General features: G+C 38.1%; 1 protein-coding gene across 1 annotated transcript in view; it reads left to right on the top strand.

Annotated features, from left to right (window-relative positions):
- The first annotated feature begins 3374 nt into the window (after nucleotides 1–3374).
- The window catches only part of LOC110352209 (uncharacterized), a 218199-nt gene continuing 200839 nt past the window's right edge, over nucleotides 3375–20734 (top strand). Inside the window, exon 1 of the mRNA XM_072033095.1 lies at nucleotides 3375–3543. Coding sequence (XP_071889196.1) covers nucleotides 3423–3543 — 121 coding nt within the window. The 5' untranslated portion in view covers nucleotides 3375–3422. The remainder of the gene's footprint in view (nucleotides 3544–20734) is intronic.

The raw sequence follows: 20734 nt of genomic DNA, 5'->3' as shown, positions 1-20734 counted from the left end.
CCATATTGATTTAGCTTGTGTGGATATAGGTTGCAGGGAGGGAGAAGGGGCAAGAACCTCATTGTAGATCACAGAACATTTTATATTTTGTCTTACAGGGGTGTATGTGCTGGTCACATGTCAATACACCAGCAATTTGTTCAGATGCGTAGGGGGGGGAAAAAGCTCATTTCTGACTGCCCATTCACACCAAGTGACTGGTATCTTCTAGACATTTTTCATTTAGACTTCTGTAAGCCTTAAGGGAAGAATGATAAACTCTCCTGGTTACTGCTGGTGCCCCGTTTACAGCTCATGTTCATGTTTTTTAATGAAGACTCCTTTGTTCTGAGTGCCTCTAATCTAAGCTAGTAAAAACCAAGAGAAACATCACTTAAATTAATAGAACTGCTTTTGAACCCCTGTAAGTGGGCAGAGAAACCAAGATGTTTCCTACTGTTGAAACACAGCAGTACTTTCAAGTGTCAGGCAAGTTTCATACCATCTTTTGTAGCATTACTTTATTTAAGGCTCTCTATTTTCACAGTAGTGCTGCTGTTGCATTGTTCTTAAAAGTATTTGCATGGGGGTAAGGGGCTGGGAGACAGCAAAAACTCATGTGGACAGTGCACAACTGGTTTACACTCCAGCTCCTCCCCTCTTGGTTGTGGTGGCCCTAGAGAGGTTAAGGAACTGAAAAGCCAAAAAGCAGATCTATGGATTAGGTTGTTATTATTATTTATTTATTTTTATTTTATTGTTTTTAAATAGTGGAGTTACTCCCTTGGGAAAACTGTGCTTTTCAGCTCAGTTCAAATGTGCTACTTGGTTTTTACTGGGGTGCTGAACTGTGGTGCTGTGTGTGGAGGTGATTTCTTCATACTGTTGTTGGCTTGTGTGGGTCTCTGACTGAGATACTTGCAAGTTGACACAGGCTCTTCTGCATGTGTGGAGCCCCAAGTGTCTTTGCCTTCAAGGAGAGAGATTCAGGGTCCTTTGGAGCAGTTTATGTCAGGACTTGAGGTTATGAAGGGCTTTAGTATCATATCAGTTGAAGAGAATATCTTAAAAATACTACTGCAATGGTTAAAACATGGACAGTTTCTAAGGAACATACTGAAAACTTTTATGACAACTTTTTCTCTTAGTGTGTTTTACTTAGCTGATCAAGCCATAGGGAAACTTCAACTAAGCAAGGACTAAAGTTTATTCCCCAAAAATGAGTGTGTGCAGTAACTCTGGGATTTTCATCCTCAAGGGACCATTGCTGAGCTCTGTTGCAAACAAGCTGCAACAGCCAACACTGAAAATAGAAGCGAAAACTTCTGATGAGGCCTGCTAGAGTGTTCTGAATATGTTTTTTTTTGTTGTTGTTGTTGCTTTGTTTTGATAGGAGACGCTGACTGAAAAGTGACTTTGAACAACAAATAATTTTAGAATAGCTGGTCAAAAAGGATTTTAAAAAGTCTAATCTGTTTACTTGTGTCATTTAGAAAGATTTTCCCATTTTCCTGTTGCATCGCTGGAGTATCCTTAGTTTTTATTGACCATTTCTGGAAATCTTCCCTTTATTTTACTGAGTTATTGAAATGCCTCATCAAGAACCAAGGCAAGGTTTTCTCGATTCCCTTTTATTTAACAAGTTAATGATAAATAAAATAAAATACACAAATGACTGACCACCCAGTTAAAAGAAAAATGTGTTCAGCTTCATTTCAAGTGAACATGACAATTTATGTTCAGATGTGCTGATGGAAGCAGTTTCTGCTTCCTCCCTTATTGTCAATAGTAGGCAAACTCTGCATTTTTTAAAATGTTGATAAAAGCTAGGGTTGACATCTTTAGGTCTGGTGCAACCTATGTGGCATGAAAGTGTTCTAAAAGCTGTGGATCCTTCTTCAGGAGAATTTCCAAATTGTTGTCGACATTTACCTCCAAACTGCTTTTGAAAACTGCCCTTCACTGTCCCACATAGACCTAGCAGAAATAAGACGTGTAGAAAGATATGTGCTTGTATAGAAAGGCAAACAACAACAACACACTCTTACCCACTCTTGTGTAACATAGCACTAACTGTACCAACTTTGTCTCTGATATATTTATTCCTACATAGAAAGACTGGCCAGTTTCCTTTACAATCTAATATTTCCTATTAATAGTCCTAAGGCTGTGGGGCTAAAATATTCAAACTTTGCTGCCCATTGTGGGAACAGCTGTATTTTTCAGTGTTGCTGCAACAGAGCAAGAAAAAACAATTAGTTGTTGGTTCTTTGTATTCATGGTCCACAGTTTTGTAAATATTATCCAAAACTAGTTGAATTCAAAGATTATTTCCATTTGAGGAAATCTGAGAATTTGCCTAGCTTTGAGAGTCAAGACACAAGATAAAATATCAGATGTGCAATAAAACCATGTGCCCTGCAGAGATGTGATTGTAGTCCTGTACGATGGCTTTATTTCAGTCCAGATAGTTGCCACATGATAATACTGGAAACAAGAGGAGGAAAAGAAAGCTTTAGACAGCAAACCAGACACGTCTAAGCAAGGGAGATGCTGCAATTCACCACTTCTGATTTGTATGCACACTTCGAATTGGGGAACCCTATGGGCTGCTTTCTTAGCATTTCTTGGTTGCAGAATGAAACTTGAACTTAGGATAAGAATCTCTCTCCCTATCCTTTTGCATGTATCCAAAAGGATTTCAAATAAGCCCAGGGATTAGTTTACCTCCTCCCTTTATGCATTAGGGCTGGGTGTGACAGGGCTAGTATTGGGGGAGGAGGGTGTAATTCCATTGCATACTACTCCATCAGTCAAGTTTGTGGAGTAAAAGTCACAGTCTTCCTTATCTCCTCTCTCAGTACTAAGAGTACAGCAGGATTTGCTGTTACACCTGATCATATCTGAGGAAAGGCAGAGGAATTCACTCCTTTGCCAGAGCATGTTTTGCACTTCATTGCACTATTATAAATCACTCTACTCAGCTGTAAGTCATGAATGAGTATGGGGCGGGGGGAGTGGAAAGGGGAGGGTGTGGAGGTTGAGTAGGGTTAACAAAATTTGAAACAGATTTATGGAAAGCCCTTCAAGAGTAAATAAAAAAAGACAGCCCAGCTGCTGCTGTTCTGCAACACAGCGAACTATGAGCAAGAAATCCTAGTAATTAGTTTCATTTGTAGGTGAAAAAGGTCTTTGAGAATGTCTGGTATTAATTATCATTAAGGGTTAGTCATCTTTCCCATTTGAAAAAACTATATTTTTTATTTTTAGCTTTACGTGTTGTCAGCTTACATGCAATTAAAGAACCTTCAAAGCAAACGAATCACATGTATCACTTGTACGACTTTATGGGCTTTAAGCCAGCAGAGTCCATTTGTCCCAAGCCTTCTGTGTCCCTGGCTCAGTGGGACTTAAATTCAGTGGCAGCTGCTCAGTGGGTACTAATGGAGAAGACCAGTTCTCTTCCTAAGCTGTGGGCCTCTCTCACACCCTCCAAAATACCTGGCTGTAGTGGGGCAGGACTACTTCAGGTGGCTCTGAAAGAGGCTATAAATCTTAGTGGAGGTAGGTAGGTGGAGATTTTCAAAAGCAGACAGAAACGTTAAGTATCCACATAGTTGGAACTGTAAAATTAATATGCCATTATGCTTTTTCATACTGCCTTTAAAAAGATTAAAATTAGTATTGTATTAAAAATGTAATCACCCCATTTTAATTCAGACTCTGGGTTTGCTCTTTAAATTTGCTTGTGTTAGGGAGGGTTTGTTTCTATTTTTTTTTTTTTTTTTAATACTATTTTGCATTCTGAATTACAGCAACTTCATGTCACAGCACTGTATATCTGCTACAGATGATCTTTGTTTATCTGGTGTGTAGATCTTAAAGTTCTATTGATTTGTATTGCATTTGTAGGGGATGGCTGGATTTATAGCTAGTAATTGCTTTATGGCAAACAATAAGGACTGGAAGAGGAAGGATTTGTGTTGGTTCAGTAAATATGTGGATAGGATTCTGCTTCTGTTGACGTTTTGCCACCAATTTAAATATAACCAGGCTTTCACTTCTTTTGAGTAAATCACAGTAAGATTTTGGTAATTTAATCTTATTATCTTTAAATGTTGCAGCTATTAATTCTGTACTGGCAGATCTTCCTAACCTTTTATAGTACAAGAGGAAGTGTTATCTAGCATAAATGATGTAATGCTTGGCTCCTGTGCTGTTTAGTGGAGCTTGTCAACAGAAAATATTTTGGTTGGCTGTTTCTAAGACCTGAAGTAATACTATATTGCTTTGGCTTGTAGGGGCATTAGGGATTTCTCATGTTTCCTATAGATTTACAAGGAAATAGATAGGAAAGCTTTGTCAGTGAAGTAAAGAAGCAGTATTTCTAAGGGAATTCTACCTTCTCAGGATTTCCTAACTTTGGTGCACTTGTACGCTACCAGGTGTACAAATTGCAACAGCTGTGAAGATGGGTGCACAAAAAAGGGAAGAATTGCTTTGAAATATTTGCCCATTGTTATTAATAACAGTAAAGCTAAAAAATAGTTCCATTACTGTGCACCTTTTTATTATCTATAGTTAATATTTTTCTGAGTGTGAGTATACATATATATATATAAAATACTATATTATATGCATGGGTAATCTGTAGTTCTGGGCTTGTGTGCATCTCTCACTAACATAAACAAGTTATCTTGTGGACAGAAACACTGTGTGGTAGGATTTTTTTTTTTTTTTTTTTTTTTTCAAAAAGAAAAGCAACAACAAAAGAGAACTAGGAATAAAACATCAATTTATCCTGAGTTACTTTTATGTTAACACTTTAATTTACTTAATAGATTATTGTGGATTATTTCTATATTAGATATTCAAATCTCCACAAGTTTTCTCCCCTCTAATTGTGTAAATTTAGTTGTTTACATACTAAAATGTGGGTCAACTGAGAACTGTATAAAAAGTGGAATCAACATAATATTGTTCCGCAACGTTGTACAACTTTTATCAAGATAAAAATCCTAATGTATAAAAACTGTGGGCTGGTATTAGTGTTAAATCATCCTCCAAGAAAAGCCCTGAGTACTAATTATTGAATTATGAAACTCAGTCTAAAGATAATCTTGACACCTATATCCGTAAGAAGAACATTTTCATCAGAAGATTTCATCAGAAAGTACTAATTAAAGCTTCCTCTTCCCACTCTGTGTTTAGAGACAACATAGGTGAAAAATGCCTGCTCAAGCTAGGATTTTATCCAGATTTTCTGTGCAGTCCAATTTACATAAATTCTAATAAAGCATTATTAAAATCTATTAACACTTGTCTAAGGCAATTAAGTTAAGTTTGCTATTTTGAATGATTGCATTTCATGCAAACTGAGATAAGGAAGCATGGAGGGCTAGCAAAGAATACAGTATAATCCAGGGAATGACACATGAAAAATGGTTTTTGCAAGGCACAAACTTTAGGAAGGAATAAATATCTGCTTTCTAAAAGGCAGTGGAAAATTTTTGGTTCTATGGAGTTTAAATTCAATCATGGCTGCCCTCAGATATTTATTTTACAATATATATATGATATACAAGACTGGTGAACATCATGATACTTTATAATAAAACCTGGAGGGCACTGTCCTCTAGAGAGAATTGAAAATTTTAACTAATATTGATTATTTAGTACAGACTGAAAAGATCATAAGTTAAAAGGGGGAAGGGAGGGAAACAAGGGAAGATTTAAAGTTTTGTATAGGTTCTTGAAGCTTTCATTGAAATCAGTGAAAATTCAAGAAACATTAATTTACAGAACTTCTTCAGCTGCTACTAATTACAACAGAAATGAACTGAATACAAACCTAGGGAAAGAGCTGACACTGGAAAATACTTTGCCATTCTGTTTTGAAACTACACTTCACCTGACTTCATCTGTATTCTATAGAACAGCTCTTCATACTCAAGTGTGAACATGTTAGGGAATCACAGAGCACTCTGACTAGTGCACTGCAGGACTTAGATTAGATAAGGAATAAATTTTCTACAATGAACATGTTGAGACACTGGAACAGGTTGCCAAGAGAAGTTGTGTATGCCCCGTAATTGGAAGTGCTCAAGGCCGGTTGGATGGGGATTTGAGCAAACTGATCTGGTGGAAGATGTCCCTGCCCATGGCAGAGGGTTTGGAGTAGAAGGTCGTTAAATTTTCCTTCCAACCAAACCCATTCTGTGACTTCCCACTTTTCCACTGCTGCCCCATGCTGGAAAGGGGGATGATAACAAATGAGGATGCTGGTGTCCCCTGTGCAGCCCAACCACTAAGGATTGTCTCTGGGTTTGAACCCATTGATGAGCCTCAGGGAGGGCTCTTCACATGTCCAACACACTCTGGGGAAACTAGGATGGCCACTGTGCTGGTGGCCTGAGTTGAGACCCTCCTCATGTGCTTTTTCTGCCACATTTTCTACTGGCATCACAAACTTAAAGCTGCAGCTGCTCAGCAAATCGATCCTGCACTTTAGCAGCCTGCTGTTTCTAGACAGTTAAAAGACACTTCACTCAGATTAAAGAGAGAATGCAACTAATAGGCATGTCTTGTGCTCAGATTTACTGAGGAATCATACTTCTCTGAGAGTTTCATGGGAGGAGTTTTGGCCCTTCAGCTCCCTATGATACATGTGCTCAAAATTGCAGAGAAGTTGGAAGCATCAGTCTTTCCAAAGGGCAGACATGCATACAGTGTACTTATCCCAGTAATTTGCATTTTTAGTCTATATTGAACAAGCTCACTTGAATTCTCCTTATCAATCCATTTTCATGAGGACAGTTTCTAGGGGTCTTGAGAGAGGGTCTAAAAAAAAAACAACAAAACAACCCCAAACATGTAGACAAAACTCACAAACCAAACACAAGAGAAGGCGGGTCCTTTCTCTTCCATTTGGAATTCCCTTGTCTAAACTAGACTTTAGAACTATGAATTGGAACTGTATTGGTAATGAGTGAGAGATGCAAGTTATTTAGAAGAGAAGGTTCTTAGTTCATGTTTGATTTGGGTGTCAGTATACCTGGAGATGTCAGGATTTACTTTGGTCTCTGTATGCTTGGAGATTGTTGCTCCTGTTTCCCATGTTCTAGGCAAAAAAAAAAAAAAAAGGTAAGCAGTGCTGTGTCAGTTATGACCAGTTATGACTTTACTTTGCATTGACCCTCCAGCATTACATCACCCCGGAAGTTAGCTATTTTGGTCTCCATTGAAGAAATTGTCTGTCTCCACCTCAAATTGTCTGTTAAAACCACATAAAGGCTGGATTTATTACCAGAGATAACCTTGGCAATGACTTCCTACCAATGCTGGTTATGCTTCACTGGAAACCGAGACTGTGAAGCAGTAGAGACTCCTAGGATGGGAGAGGGTGCTGGACTATTAAACCATCTTTTTTTGAAAGATAGAATAGCCCCAAGTTGTTTAGCACATATAGAACCCAATGCAAAGGTTGTGGCTTTGAATTTGTCTCCCTTTTTTTCCAGCATCTCATACACTAATTCACAAGCATAGTGTAAAACACAGTAAATAAGCTTGCTCATCTCTAACCATGGTATTTTTCTTAAAGGCTGGAAAGATTATAAATACCTTGTTTTCATGGGTCTATTTTCTTAACCAGGAAAGCTTTTTCAATAGTGAGGCCATGTAAGTATCTGCATGGATAGACTGACATTGTTTATATAACTTTCACAAAAATTACTTGTAGGGCATTTTAAAAGTTTCTTTAATTTATTCATTAACATTTTCTTTTCTGTAGCCTGCTAAGTTTGAATTGTGAAAACAATACCAGCAACATTTTGGAGTGTTCTTCAAAGCATTTTTAAAATAGTTTTTCAATACCATGTGGCGAGAAATAAAATACACAATATTTTTTTATTGTACAATGGAATACACACAAGTATAATAGAATATAAATGTTTTATAGGCTTTTCTTTTAAATTACCTCCTAATGCATTGGGATTGTGCCTCTTGTGAGTAATACTGTTGCTCCCAACTCTTGGTAGGGAGTGTGTCTTATGCCATCCAGCATGGAGAATACGACCATTTTCTCTTTCCATTTCTGTATTTGCCTGTCCCAATTTGCTGGTAGAGTTGGCAAGAATCAGGGACATGCAAAAAAAGAAAGAGTGGGTCCTCTGTAGCTATTGCCCTGAAGAAAGACTAAACGTGATATTTTCCTCTTTCTGAAGCTTTAATGCAGTTTTTAAGAGCTTTTATGAGGAGGGATTTAATTTGGTAAAGTGAGTTCTTCTCTCCTTCATCTGTAAAAACAGTTAAGAGAATGATGTAGAGCATCCTGAGAGCTGGAGTAATGCTACTCATACAGCATTAATAGAAAAAAAGAGGCTTATTACTCCACAATGTCTTTTTCCAGTGATCGTGGGAAGAAGTGTGCCTTCACCGTGTTTTAGAACAAGGTAGTTGGTGGCACCAAAATTAATTTGAGAAAATTTGCTACCAGTGCCATTCTACTGCAGTTCAGACACAGAAAAAAAGAAGCGTCTATGGCAAGTACCTAATTTCTCTATACAAGTTAGGTCTTTTGCAGCCTGTTAATAATACATTAAAAACTTAAATACGACTGTCTACGCAAAGTGACCAGTGAAGTTTTCTGTTATAATTTTTTTGTCTACTCTTGTCTTTAAAATTATTGCTGGATTTTCTTTACTTTTCCACATCTGGCTATTTCTTGTCATCTGTGTTAATTGTGACTGCAGTCTGTGAGAGCATTTCTTAGATTGGCAGAGTCTTTAAAGTGCTGAGCAACTTTTCTATAGCTTGCATGCAGCTCTCTAAATGTTTTTTCATGTCTTTCTTTTTTGTGCACCCACCCAGTACTTCTGTGACAACTAGCTGCCTTTGCAAAATGTTTCTGGGTTTGCTTCATACCACATAAAGTCTAGGCAAATGAATGTTTTCTCTAATGTATTTATGTACATTATTAAGAAGAAAACAGACCTAGGACAAGAACAAAATTAATCACTGGCTTATTAGTTTGGCATTGTTGCTTGCGTACAGAAGCATTTTATATCAAACACATTATTTTATAAATAAATAAATAAATGACGAGCAGGAGTACCAAGCCTAGCCCAGCATGAGTATTGACAGTGGTTACTGTTGACAGCTTTTTGTTGTTTCCAAACAACATGTTTCATTCCCTTAACTCCATTGTCATAGGAAATAGGGCAATATCAAACTATTCAGCAGAGATGCATGCAATAAAGAGCACTTGTGGCTTTACTTTTGTCTTCACTTGAAGAGGTTCCAACTAAATTACACCAGGAGACTTTGGCATGGCACCCTCCTGAGCTAGAGACTGTGTCCACAGCTGAAATCAGAGCCTCATGATTCCTCTGCATCAAAATGGGACTGGGCTATCATGGAAGAGCACTCCTCCTCCAGACCTCTGGTCCTATGCAATTCAAAACCACCATGCAAATGCAGAGAAAAAGTTTAAGTGGCTTCACAGCATCAGGTTGCAAGGATATATCTTTTTTTTTTTTTTTTTTTCTTTTTTCTTTTTTCCAAAGTTCCCATTAGTTTTAGGTTGGAAATATTCAGCACAAGGGGGATTTTTCCCCATGGAGAATGTAGCTGTCATAGCAGCCCCCCTGTATTTAACAGCAATCTTGTGTTGGCATAGTTTTATTGGATCTGCTTGGGCACAGAGGTTTATGACAATAAAATAGGATGCAGTAGATAAATTCACCCTTGCTGTTCACCTGTGCTTGTTAGGAATTAGGCTTCGTGGGGAGCTCACAACATGAAGGACTTGTATTCTCAGCTGTGAGTGGAGAGAGCCCTTGAAGTCCTGTGTGACTTGGTCCAGCTGTGGAGCAGGCAGACATGCAGGCTTGCACGGGGCAGAAGCCTGGGCAGTTTTCCTGTTCTTTCCCTAAAGAGACAGCCAAGTTAAAAGCTAGTAACTCTTAAAAGAGGCAATTAAGTCAAATGGAAGTATTCTGTTATCTTTCCAAGCTGTCATGTTTGTCTCAGTCTTCCTGCCTAGCTCTGTAGCCCATATCATTGGAAGCCTTCTGATGTTAGCAGCAGCCTGTCTGGTTTGTCTTGGCAAAACTTGCCACCTTTTTTTCCCCTTCCCTATTTACAACTTCCAAGAACTACTTTTCTATTTTTTTAATTATTTTATTTCTTCCAGACAATCTAAAACCTTTTGCTTTTTACTGGAATTTAAAATCTGTTCTTAATTACAGGGCTTCATATGAACTTAAATGGAGAGAGATAATAGTGCGACAAGGGAATTTCAGTCTGCCTTCAGTCAATTTAATTTTACCTGGGAGGTCAGGCACATTGACTACAACTTGTATACCACAGTTTATCTAGAGCACAAGGGAAGGGAAGATTTTGTTTTCCTCAGTTTATGGCACATTACACTGATGAATAAAAACACACAAAGACATTTTGGCACTTACTACTTATTTAACAACTTACAGATAAAAATAGAGAAAAAAAACAGAGAAGCTTGGCTTTTCCTTGTGTAATATTGAGTAGTTTTGTCTTAGAATGCCTAATGAAATGGTTCTGATGAAATACGTTTTCACCCTTCACCTCTTTTTTTTCATTTTAAGTCAGATGGATCATTTCCCTCTGTTCTTTTGTTTGATTAGATCCAAAGACATCAACTTTTTTTTTTTTTTTTTTTTTTTTTTTTTTTTTTTTTTTTTTTTTTTTTTTTTTTTTTTTTATGGTGGGTTTCTTCTTTTTAATGGTAACACAGCATTTAATCTGAGTAAGACAGCAATCATGATAACCTGATAATCAAATAGGGGAAATCAAACAAAGGAAGAAAGAAAAATTAAAATTCAAACCTGTCCCTTAAGCATGTGAAATGTTATTCACAAATAAGCTTATACCAAAGGATTTAGCCATGCTGACATGTGGGATGTATTATAGAGGTACTTCAAGAAATGATGGGCTTTGGTGTATGTGTGATATTTGAGATACATGCATTGACTTCTGCTGAAGATTTGAACAGATGATTTTGGAAACCAGTGGGATGAACACCAATGGCCTGAAATCCCTTGGATTAGACCTTGAGATGTTAAAATTATATATAAATTGCACATGGAAATGCCAGCACCATAATACTATATTAGCAAGGAGTGTGGCTGGTGTCCGGAACTGGGGACTTGCTGGGAATTTTTCTCCAGGCTGCCCTGTCTTCCTGTAAGTGGTGTGGGTGGATTTTACTGGGAGTTATACATCCTTTTCTGTAGTTTTCTTTGAAGCATCAGGTTTTCTGAGGTCTTCCCTATAGAGAGTGAGTAAACAAGAAAAAAGTTATTTTTGGTATTACACTTAACAAATTAAAGCATTTAAAATATGTTATGTATAAAGTTAATGAAAGAAATGTTAGATATAATCTGGTCAAGAAAATTTTGAGTTTGATACAGTAATGAATTAGCTTACAACTGATGAAGTGATGGATGGACAGGGTGTGGTGATGCTTCACTTGTTCTTATGATGCTTTAATAAGATTAAAAAAAAAAAGAAAAAAGCAAGGGATAGGGCTTCCTGTGGGATTAAAATCTGATTTGCAGTAGGATTTTCAGCCTCATATGCCCAAGTCACAGCCTTATAGGCTGCCAAACAATGTAGCCACTCAGTGAGTGGCTTCCTTAAACCACAACTCTTCCTGGGAAAGAAGAAACAACAATTAACAAAACAAACAGTTAAAAAATGCTTTCTTTATCTTAATGTAAATCTTTTCCACACTATAGACCTACAACCTTTTATTGTTGCTGCTGTTTCATTGTAGTTTAAATATTAGCTTTTGTATTCTAGTTTAAATATTAGCTTTTGTAGTGCATTTGCCAGGAGCAGCATTCCTTCTATTTTATTAAAAATAACTAAAGTTTACCCCTCTGTAATTCATAGGTAAAAGTGTACTTTTCTGGCAAATGTGTGAATGTCATTTACGTATGATGTACAAGGTTTAACAACTACCTGGCTCCTTGTATTTCTGGACATTTTTATTGTGTTGGGATACTGTAGTGTCTGTGTTTACACATGCGTAATACCTGTGTGTTTTTATGTTTATAAACAAAGCGTTTCCAGAGTGGTATTTTATTCAGTAAGGTTAATACTGATGCATGGATCCTCATAAAGTGAAGAACAAGAAACTTTCATGCCTGCTGGTCTTCTGCAAGTTGTAATACTCTTACTTCAGATAGAAGCAGGATGCAGCTCTTGGACCTGGAAGACAACATGCAGGGATAGCAGTAATTGTGGAATCCCAGCACGTGTGCAGGATGAGATCTCAGTTCAGGAAAGCATTTAATCAAGGAAGAAGAAAATACTCTAAATCTCTTCATAAAGTTAATTTAGAAGTTTGAATCCAGAGGAGCTGCAGTGCTACTTTTTCAAATTATATTTGTAGTTAATTTTGAGTAAAGTAAGGTATGCCTTTCCTTTCTTTCCCCTCTTTCTTTCCCCTTTTTCCTCTCTTTCCTTCCTCTTTTTTTTTTTTTTTTAAAGTAATATCTGAAAGAAGGTGTATATATATATATATTTTGTTTGTTTTCCTAATTTTTAATATTAGTTCTTCCCCAACACTCTGGCAATTCTGGCATAGTTGAAGCAGTAGCTCCTATTGACTTCTGTTAGATCAAGATTTCCTTTGGGTCCATGAATGGTATGGCATGAACCCTCAGTGTTTTTGCTCTAGTGTTGAGGTTGGCAGAAGTCATCCCATACAGTAGAGACAACACAGGAGGGAAACGCTGTAGTGTTGTCTCTATCTGGAATAACTGTTTATTTTTTATTATTTTTTTTTTCCCTTCCTTAAGGAACTGTGTGAGACAACCATAGGTTCAAGCCCTTTCCTGAAGAGGCAGAGCTGTGGGGTGCTTCATGGGAGGTCACTGCTGACAGTGGTTGTTACAAGGCACAGGACTAGCAAAGTTTGGTGAGCCAGGATTGTCCACACTTTCCTCTGTGGGGTCTATCATCGTAAGGTCTCTCTCTCCTCAGACCAGCTCTGTTTCCTCATGATCTGCAAGAGCTTGTTGTTGTGGAGGTCTCCAATCTTCTGCTAGTTTTGATCAAAACTGATCAAGATCTTCACAGATTGCTGTGAAATTTGTGGATGGACACCTGTATGCATTCAGCATGATGGCATTAGCAATGTCTCCTTAAAAAAACAAGCAAGCAAACAAACAACAACAAACAGATGAAAGCTATATATTCTAATGGTTGAATCCAAGTTCTATGAGTGGTTATGGGAGCCATACTGCCTCCACCACACCACAGAGCTGGCTTCTGAGGATCTTTGAAGAGCAGAGAACAGGAACAGCACTGCAGTGGCAAGACATCTACAGTATGAATAAATACTGGCATTGCTTAAGGGAAGCTGACACTGGTCTCTGCCTATGCACACACTTTCCACTTAAACATCTGGTTGGACAAGCTCCAACAGGGATAGGTTACCTATGATCCTCTTGTTCATGAAGCTGGGGCACAGCTGTGCTTCTTCTAACAGTGTATGTCTCAGTTCACTCTGAGACTCATCCATGTCCACATGAACAAGCAGTGGCCTGAGATGTGTATTTTACACAGTTGTTTGGTTTTCCATGTTCACTTAGCTATTGTGTGGATTTCCCAGGAGCCTGTTGATAGTGTCTGTGCTAACTAGTGCAAGACTTCCTACAAGTTGTACAAATTTATGACTGAAAATGCAGTTTTCAATTATTAAGTAGAGCAGTTGCCACTGCAGTGCAAGTGGGCATGGTTACCTTTATGCTATCCAGTTTTAACAAGGTGGTCCTGCACAAGTTGTGTGGTGGAAGTGAGAAGAAAGCTGTCCTGTGATTTAAAAAAACAAAACCAAACAATGACAATAAAAAAAAAAATAGTTGAATACTTTTTCAAAGTGAAGTTAGTATAAAAGATACAAGGGAAGTTAAAAATTTGGTCAGGAAGAAATAAAATTTTTGATTCTCTTTCAAGCTGGCTGTTTTAAAAGCTGCAGATATCACCACAAGGGCATGTACTAGTGTCCAACTTTTCTAGCAGAACTCGGAGTGAATCTGGAACTAAGGTGTTGCGGTAGACATAAAAGCTAATTTTACTTCAGACAGGGTGAAGGACAGTTCACTTTCTAGCTAGAAACTTTGAGTAGCTTATGTTATCTTTCTAGCAAATATGTGCTGTTTTCTGCTGTAATAGGTTTAAGAAACTGTCTTTTGGGCTCCACAACACACATGTAATACTGTGCCTGTGTGTACCTCAAGCTGTGGGAAATCTTTTCGATGTTTAATTACAGACTATTGGCTGAATAATGTAAGAGCTCTATATTATACAGAGATAATGAAACATTATTGTATGCCTGCAAGTGAGAGTTTAAACTCTAGGGTATTTTTTACTCTGACTTTATTTGCTTAATCATATAAACCCAGGTTTTCTCTTAGAGTAGCTATAATATCTACAAAGTAATGTTTTAGTTGCTATTTAGAATTAAGTCTTTTATAGAAATCATGTACCCCATTCGCTTGACGCCTAAATCAGGATATTTGCTATACTCTGCATTTCTCCTCTGCTTATGCGGATTTCCACATTAGGTGTATGCCCATCATTTGGCTACCTGGAGTCCCATCCTGATGTGGGTTCTGATTGTAACTGGTCACATTCCTGTGACAGTGAGCTGGGAAGTGTGTCTTACTCCCATTGAACATATGTTGTGATATTATATGTGGTCACATTCCTACGTTGTTTTCTATAACTTCAACTTCATTCCTATACCTGTGAGATTTATGTTCAATGCCATGGAAATGATTTTGACAATTACGCCTGGACCTTTCAACAAGTATTATTTTTATTTGATAATATGGTCACTTTGGCATTTGCAGTTCTTTGAGCAGTAGTGAGCTGAGAGGTTGCCGTGTGGTACTCTGAAACTTAGGTCTGGTTAAAGTAATAGTTAATGGCTATTGGAGATTTACTTTGCTCTTCAGCCAAGAAGGGATGAATGCTGGGAGCCAAATCTGAAAGCTCGTCACAACCACATGAGATGGAAAAGCAGTCTCTTCGATATATTGATAGCTGCGGATAACAGATGTGATATTTATTGCCATGGACAGTAAAATTTATATATATTAAAAAAATGCAAACGTCTGTGAATGATGGGAAGCACTGACAGGAAATGCCTTAGAACAAATTTCTGCAAGAAAATGTGGCCAGAGGAAGCAGCTTCAGTGAAAAAGTTTTATTTGTTCTGGTCTTGGGGGAAAATGGTAGAGCACAAAAAAAGTCAACTTCTGAAATATTGTCTTCCTTCACCATGTGAAAGTCACCTCAACTTTGGTAAATAACAGGAATGTTCTTCCTTGCATATCTTTGTTATTAGAAATATTTAGGTCTTTTCAGAGAAGAGAACTAATTAATTGAAAACATTATTCCAGCTAAAGCATACTGGAGTGTCCTAAAATGTCTGGGTTGCCCCGTTCCCTTGAGCAAGTCAAATACTGTTGATTGACTATTTCATATGTACACTGCTCCCCTCCTTCTCTGTAATATTAATTTTCGTATTTAAGAAGCCTAGCAGACTTGTGGAACAGTAGTTTTATACAGTAGAAGATTTATATCAGTGTCTTTGTTTAAATTATAGCTTCTCCTTCAATTTTTCCAGCCTGTCTATTGCGGTCTCATGATGCTGCCTGGACATTGGGGAGTAAAACTGAATTCTGAATAAGAAAAATGAGGATGAGTGCTTTTATAGGCAAAACTGGGTGAATTGCTAATCACAATAGATATTACAGCTTAGAAATATTGGAAAGCAAGGTTGGGAGAGGTAGGTCTATTCATCTGTCACAGAAACGTAAGTCGAGAGCTGGGAAATTCTATTTAAAAAGTAGTGTAATTACTCATTCCTCTGCTGCAAATGTCCCCAAAACATCACTGTGTGTGTTTTGTCTTGGCTCTGTCAGTGAGAGGTAAGCAAGGGTTTGGTTCTTTTTTTTCTTCTCTTTTCCTTGGTATCTCAGGCAGGGGAGTTGAACCAGAGATGTGTGTTTTTATTGACTAATCTGGTGCTGAGTTTAAAAATAAAAATCCCTGTTTTATGTAGAAAACTTTCTTTCAAACTGAACCTTTGTCAAATTTCTTTCTGCGGAAATCTTTCACCAAATAAAGAGGAAATTAAGGAAATTTTGGCTAAGTGAAAAGTTGGTATTTTCAACAGATGTTGGTCATTTTAAGATATTATAAAGGTGGATGTGAGGCCATAGTCTGCCAGACTCCTGTGGAGTTGTGGTGCAGGAAGTAGAGTCCATCATTTTGGGCCAGGGACCATTGGCAGGATGAGGTGGCCAAGCCTTTCCAGGTACCAGGATGACCATGACTTGGGGCAGTATGTGAAGCAAAGAAATAATCTTATATAGATAGATAAAAAAGTCATATATAACTACATACATGTATATAAAATTTGGCTGAATTATCTGAATTCTAAAATAAAGAGAAAGGGTGGGATAATGGACAGATTTTCCAGGGATCTATCCTGGGCTGGTGTGGGAGGGAGAAATGCTGGGGTTTCTTGCCTTGTTTAGCAGACTCCAGTGTGGTAGGTAGATGTTACAAGTACCAAACGTAGTTGCCTGAGCAAACTTGAGATGCATCACCCTAGCCTGGCCTGAGGAAGCATCAGAGCTCCTGTTGACTTGAATATGGCCAGAGTCTGCTCCAAACTTGTGTATTTTTCCTATTAGCAACCCCAGCAAATCCCAGGGGCTCCTCTGCTGGCTGCTGTGATTCTTTGGTCTGCCAACCTCGTGGCTCTGACAAGGCAGGGTGGTGCATGGTGGCTCTCTGTGCTGGTGGGGCATGTGTGAGTCTGTGGTGTAGATTTGAAAATTTGGAGGCACAGAAAGTGCTATATATCAAGGTCATTTAGGCTGCCGTGTACTTAGCATTGAAAGTTTTATAGAAAGGCAAAATATACAATTCAATTACAACTGCTGCAATGCAATCCAAGTTGATCTAGTTTCTCCCACATGAGCTGACCACAATTTTAAGCCTGGCATAGCCTGAAAGCTTGAGGAATGTATTTCCAGTGATTGCCAGGCCACTTCATTGTTTCTGTGTATACATAAACACTAGGCTGTGATCATAGTGGTCATGCTTGAGCTGCTATCTGAAATTCACTTGTGCTATAGGGATTGACTAATCTGGTTCATACTGACAGCAGTTTCCATTTACTGTATTAGCTCTCCTTGACTTTGAGTGCTGTGCAACTCCAGCTAGCATCAGAAAACACAAATGGTTGAAAAGTATGGGGTGTATGAGTCATACAGCAGAAAACCCACGTGCCGTTGCAGAAGCCATTATTTGTCTCAGAAAAACAGGCTGTGTGGCAGAAGACCCATTTATAAGATGGCAAGACTACAAAGCACCTAGTGAGGAACAACAGGTAGTCATTTAGTTTTTAATTATATGGGAGAGGAACAGCCAAGACTTGGTCTTTTCAGCCTCAAGATTTGCTCTTACTTGGTCCATATAAGTTTCTCCCTAAGTTCTTGTTTCTATTTATGAACACCATGATGTGTGCTCAAAAGTTAATTCCTAATAGCTCTGTTCTTCTGTTCCCAGACATAGTTCCTTGTCCACTCTGCATGTTTGTGCTTTTTTCCTGTTTCTCTCAGCTTCAATCTGTTGAGAGTTCTCTGGTGCTGGGCACACTCAAGCTCCAAGTTAAAACTGGAGCTTCTTTATTCCTTCCTAGCAAATCTATTTCTTTTATTTATTTATTTATTTTTTCCTCAGGATATTGATTGCTGGTAATTTAATGTGTCTCAGCTGTAAAAAGCTGTTATGACAGTTTCACACACTATTGCAGTTTATTTCCTCGTTCACAGACAAAAATGGAAGATTTTCCTTGCTGGAAACTGAAATATATAATTCATCTAGCATCACCCCTGTCAGTAGCCAGATGCTGTAACTTCCAGCAGTTGGACCGTTATTTTAAAATAGCCTGCTTTGTAATTATTTGGCGTGGTCTTTGTTACACATCTATAGAAGAATTAGCTCAATTAAATGAATCTTCAGCTGGCTGAGCCACATTTCAGTGAAGGATGTGTTTAACTATTTTGAATTTGTCACAAAAAATAAAGCCTTTGTTTAGGAAAGAGGTGGAGAAATGCTGAAGACCATCAGCATCCCTGGCAGTCCTGTTGCAGGATTACTTCTGTAAACCGACAAATCTCTGAAAGTAACATAGACAGTGACTTTATTTCCTACCCTCCTGTTCACCCCTAATGACAATCCTGTCCTTTTCAGCCCTCACTTTGCCAAGGGAAGCAAGCAAAATCTTCAGCCATGTTGTCATGCAGGGCTCTTTGCTGGTGCTTCTTCAGTCTGGGTTGGGCTTGCTCTGCTGCGGAAGGTGGCACTTCAAACATGTCTCCAACTACTGTGTAGGGTGTCATGAATATCGCACTGGACCTGTGGGCAATACCTGCTGCATTTTCTTGGATCCAGTTGTGAAATAACAGCCTCTTTCTGCTGTCTGCAGCATGACTCAAAATAGAAATATCTCATGTGTAGATTAAAACTTAAGTGCTCTAATAAAAGAATGGGAAGGAAGATATTGATGGAAAATAAAACTTTACCTGAATTTTTGTCTTGACTGTGTAACATACACTGTTGAAATTAGCATTTTCAAGGTTACAAAGTTGAATGTCCCCAACTTCAGAAATGTCACACTTATAGTTACCTGAGCAAACTTAATTCAGTGCTGTTGAGGGGAGATTTTGTCAGTGGCTTCCCCACACAGCCTCTTAGAGTCCCTACCTCCTGTCCTCACCCACACAAACTCACCTCTCCTTGGTGTGCAGCCAGAAGTGGTTCAAGGCTTTGCCTATGTCAGCCCTTGACTACTCCCCTGCTTTGAAAGAAAGGAACACATTAAGTGTACAAATTGCAGGTCAGGTGAAAAGAGAGATTCCCAAATCACTTCTTGCTCTGGTTTATTAATAACAATCTTAATGTATCTTTTCTGTAGATCAGGGGAACCAGATATTGTAGTGTTGTGTTAAATAACCCTTGTCTGTCTTCAGAAATGTCTATGCAAGGCCCAAAGCAGATTCCATTTGAGTCCATGAGACTTTGCCTATAGCCTTTTGTGAGGAGTCTTGTGCAGTTTTCCTTCATCTGGCTTTCAGCTGAGGTACTGTCTGGAAAAGTGAAAGATTAGGGTATGCCACCCAAAGCAATTTGGGTGATTTATTTTCTAGTTAGATGATACTGATGTGGAATTATCAAGTCTATGGTTAGTGAAAACCCAAACCTGGTATTGTTTTAGTCCAGCTAAATTCAAATATATGGTTCTGCAGAAACAAAGCACTGCAGTGATGGTTACAGACATCCAGAATAAAGGAGAATTTATGGGTGTGAGGCCTTTTTCAATGGCAAACAAGGGATGGCTTGAAAGAAAGGGGAGAAGGGAAGACCTTAAAAATAAAGAGATCGTCTAACATTCCATATGCAGAGAAGACAATTTCCATGCCTCTTATCAAAAATGTGTTAAATCAGCTAACATTGATATAACTTCAAGCAATTAGGAGCACGCTAATAATGATATGAGTCTTCAGCTGTAAATAATTACGTTGCCTCAAGGCTATGCTTTAATTCTTGGCTTGCTGTATCTATAAACAATAATCAAACTGCAAAGCAAGTTGTGTTGTTTTTGTTCACAATTTGTGAAATGATTTCTGTACCCTACAGTGATGCTGATGGCTATTTTGACCTTCAGGAACTCCGGCCTGTGAGGCTAAGAGCTAATGTGTACTTCCATCGATCTGAGTTACAGGCACACAGCAGGTTACTGTGCCTGTTCTTCACAAGTACAAAAGCTGCTATCGTCAATCAGTGTGTGTTGTGAAAAGGGGGCTTGCTGCTGAGACTCAATAAATAGGGACATTAGGAGGAAATGTTATAATTGCTGCTACCCACATCTTGTTAATGAGTAATGTACAGTTAGACTCCATGCAATTGTAGCTAAACTGTTTATACAATTTATTCTTATGTTGCAACTAACATTTAACATAATGAAGTATCATAATTGCAGCCATTAAAGTCAAGATTAAGATTTGTTTAATTAGAATTAAGAAAATGTAGAATAGACTTTGAAAATGTAGGGTTTACTGGGTAAAATCTGTAGCATGTAGGGAAATTCAGAGGTTGGGTATTAAAGAGCTTTGTTTGTAGAAAAACCGTGCTGATAGGGGTGTGATCCTCCTGTCAGCCCTGCTTTTGGAGCAGCCCTGTTGCAAAGCATACAGTGCACTTACACAGGTGTAAAAATGAAAACACAGCCTGAGCGTGGGTTTTGGCTTTTTGATTTTTAAAATCTTCTGATCAAATGTAAAATGATATTTATTTAGAAGTTAATGTGTATGTTTGGCTTCCTGTTCTAGTGTTCAATCATACCATTCATATGTGGAGCCTTTTCTTTCCCTGGTACAAACCTGAAGTAAGTTTGCCATGGATTGTGGGGGGAATAGGAACTTAACTGGTTCCATAAATACAATACATAATTGGCATATGTACATTGTTTTAGGAATAAAGTAAGTAATTGTTCTCAACACTCTTAAAGCACTCTGCAGATGCACAGATTCAGGCAAGCACTAGTAGTTTGGAGCAAGTATGTGGAAAACAGACTAGACCTCTGAAATTGATATTGCATGGGTTATTTGAATAAAATTATGAACAA

The sequence above is a fragment of the Anas platyrhynchos genome, chromosome 2 (assembly GCF_047663525.1).
Source record: "Anas platyrhynchos isolate ZD024472 breed Pekin duck chromosome 2, IASCAAS_PekinDuck_T2T, whole genome shotgun sequence".
Taxonomy (NCBI): domain Eukaryota; kingdom Metazoa; phylum Chordata; class Aves; order Anseriformes; family Anatidae; genus Anas; species Anas platyrhynchos.
The sequence above is the reverse complement of the archived record's forward strand: the minus strand, read 5'-3'. Positions and strand labels throughout refer to the sequence as shown.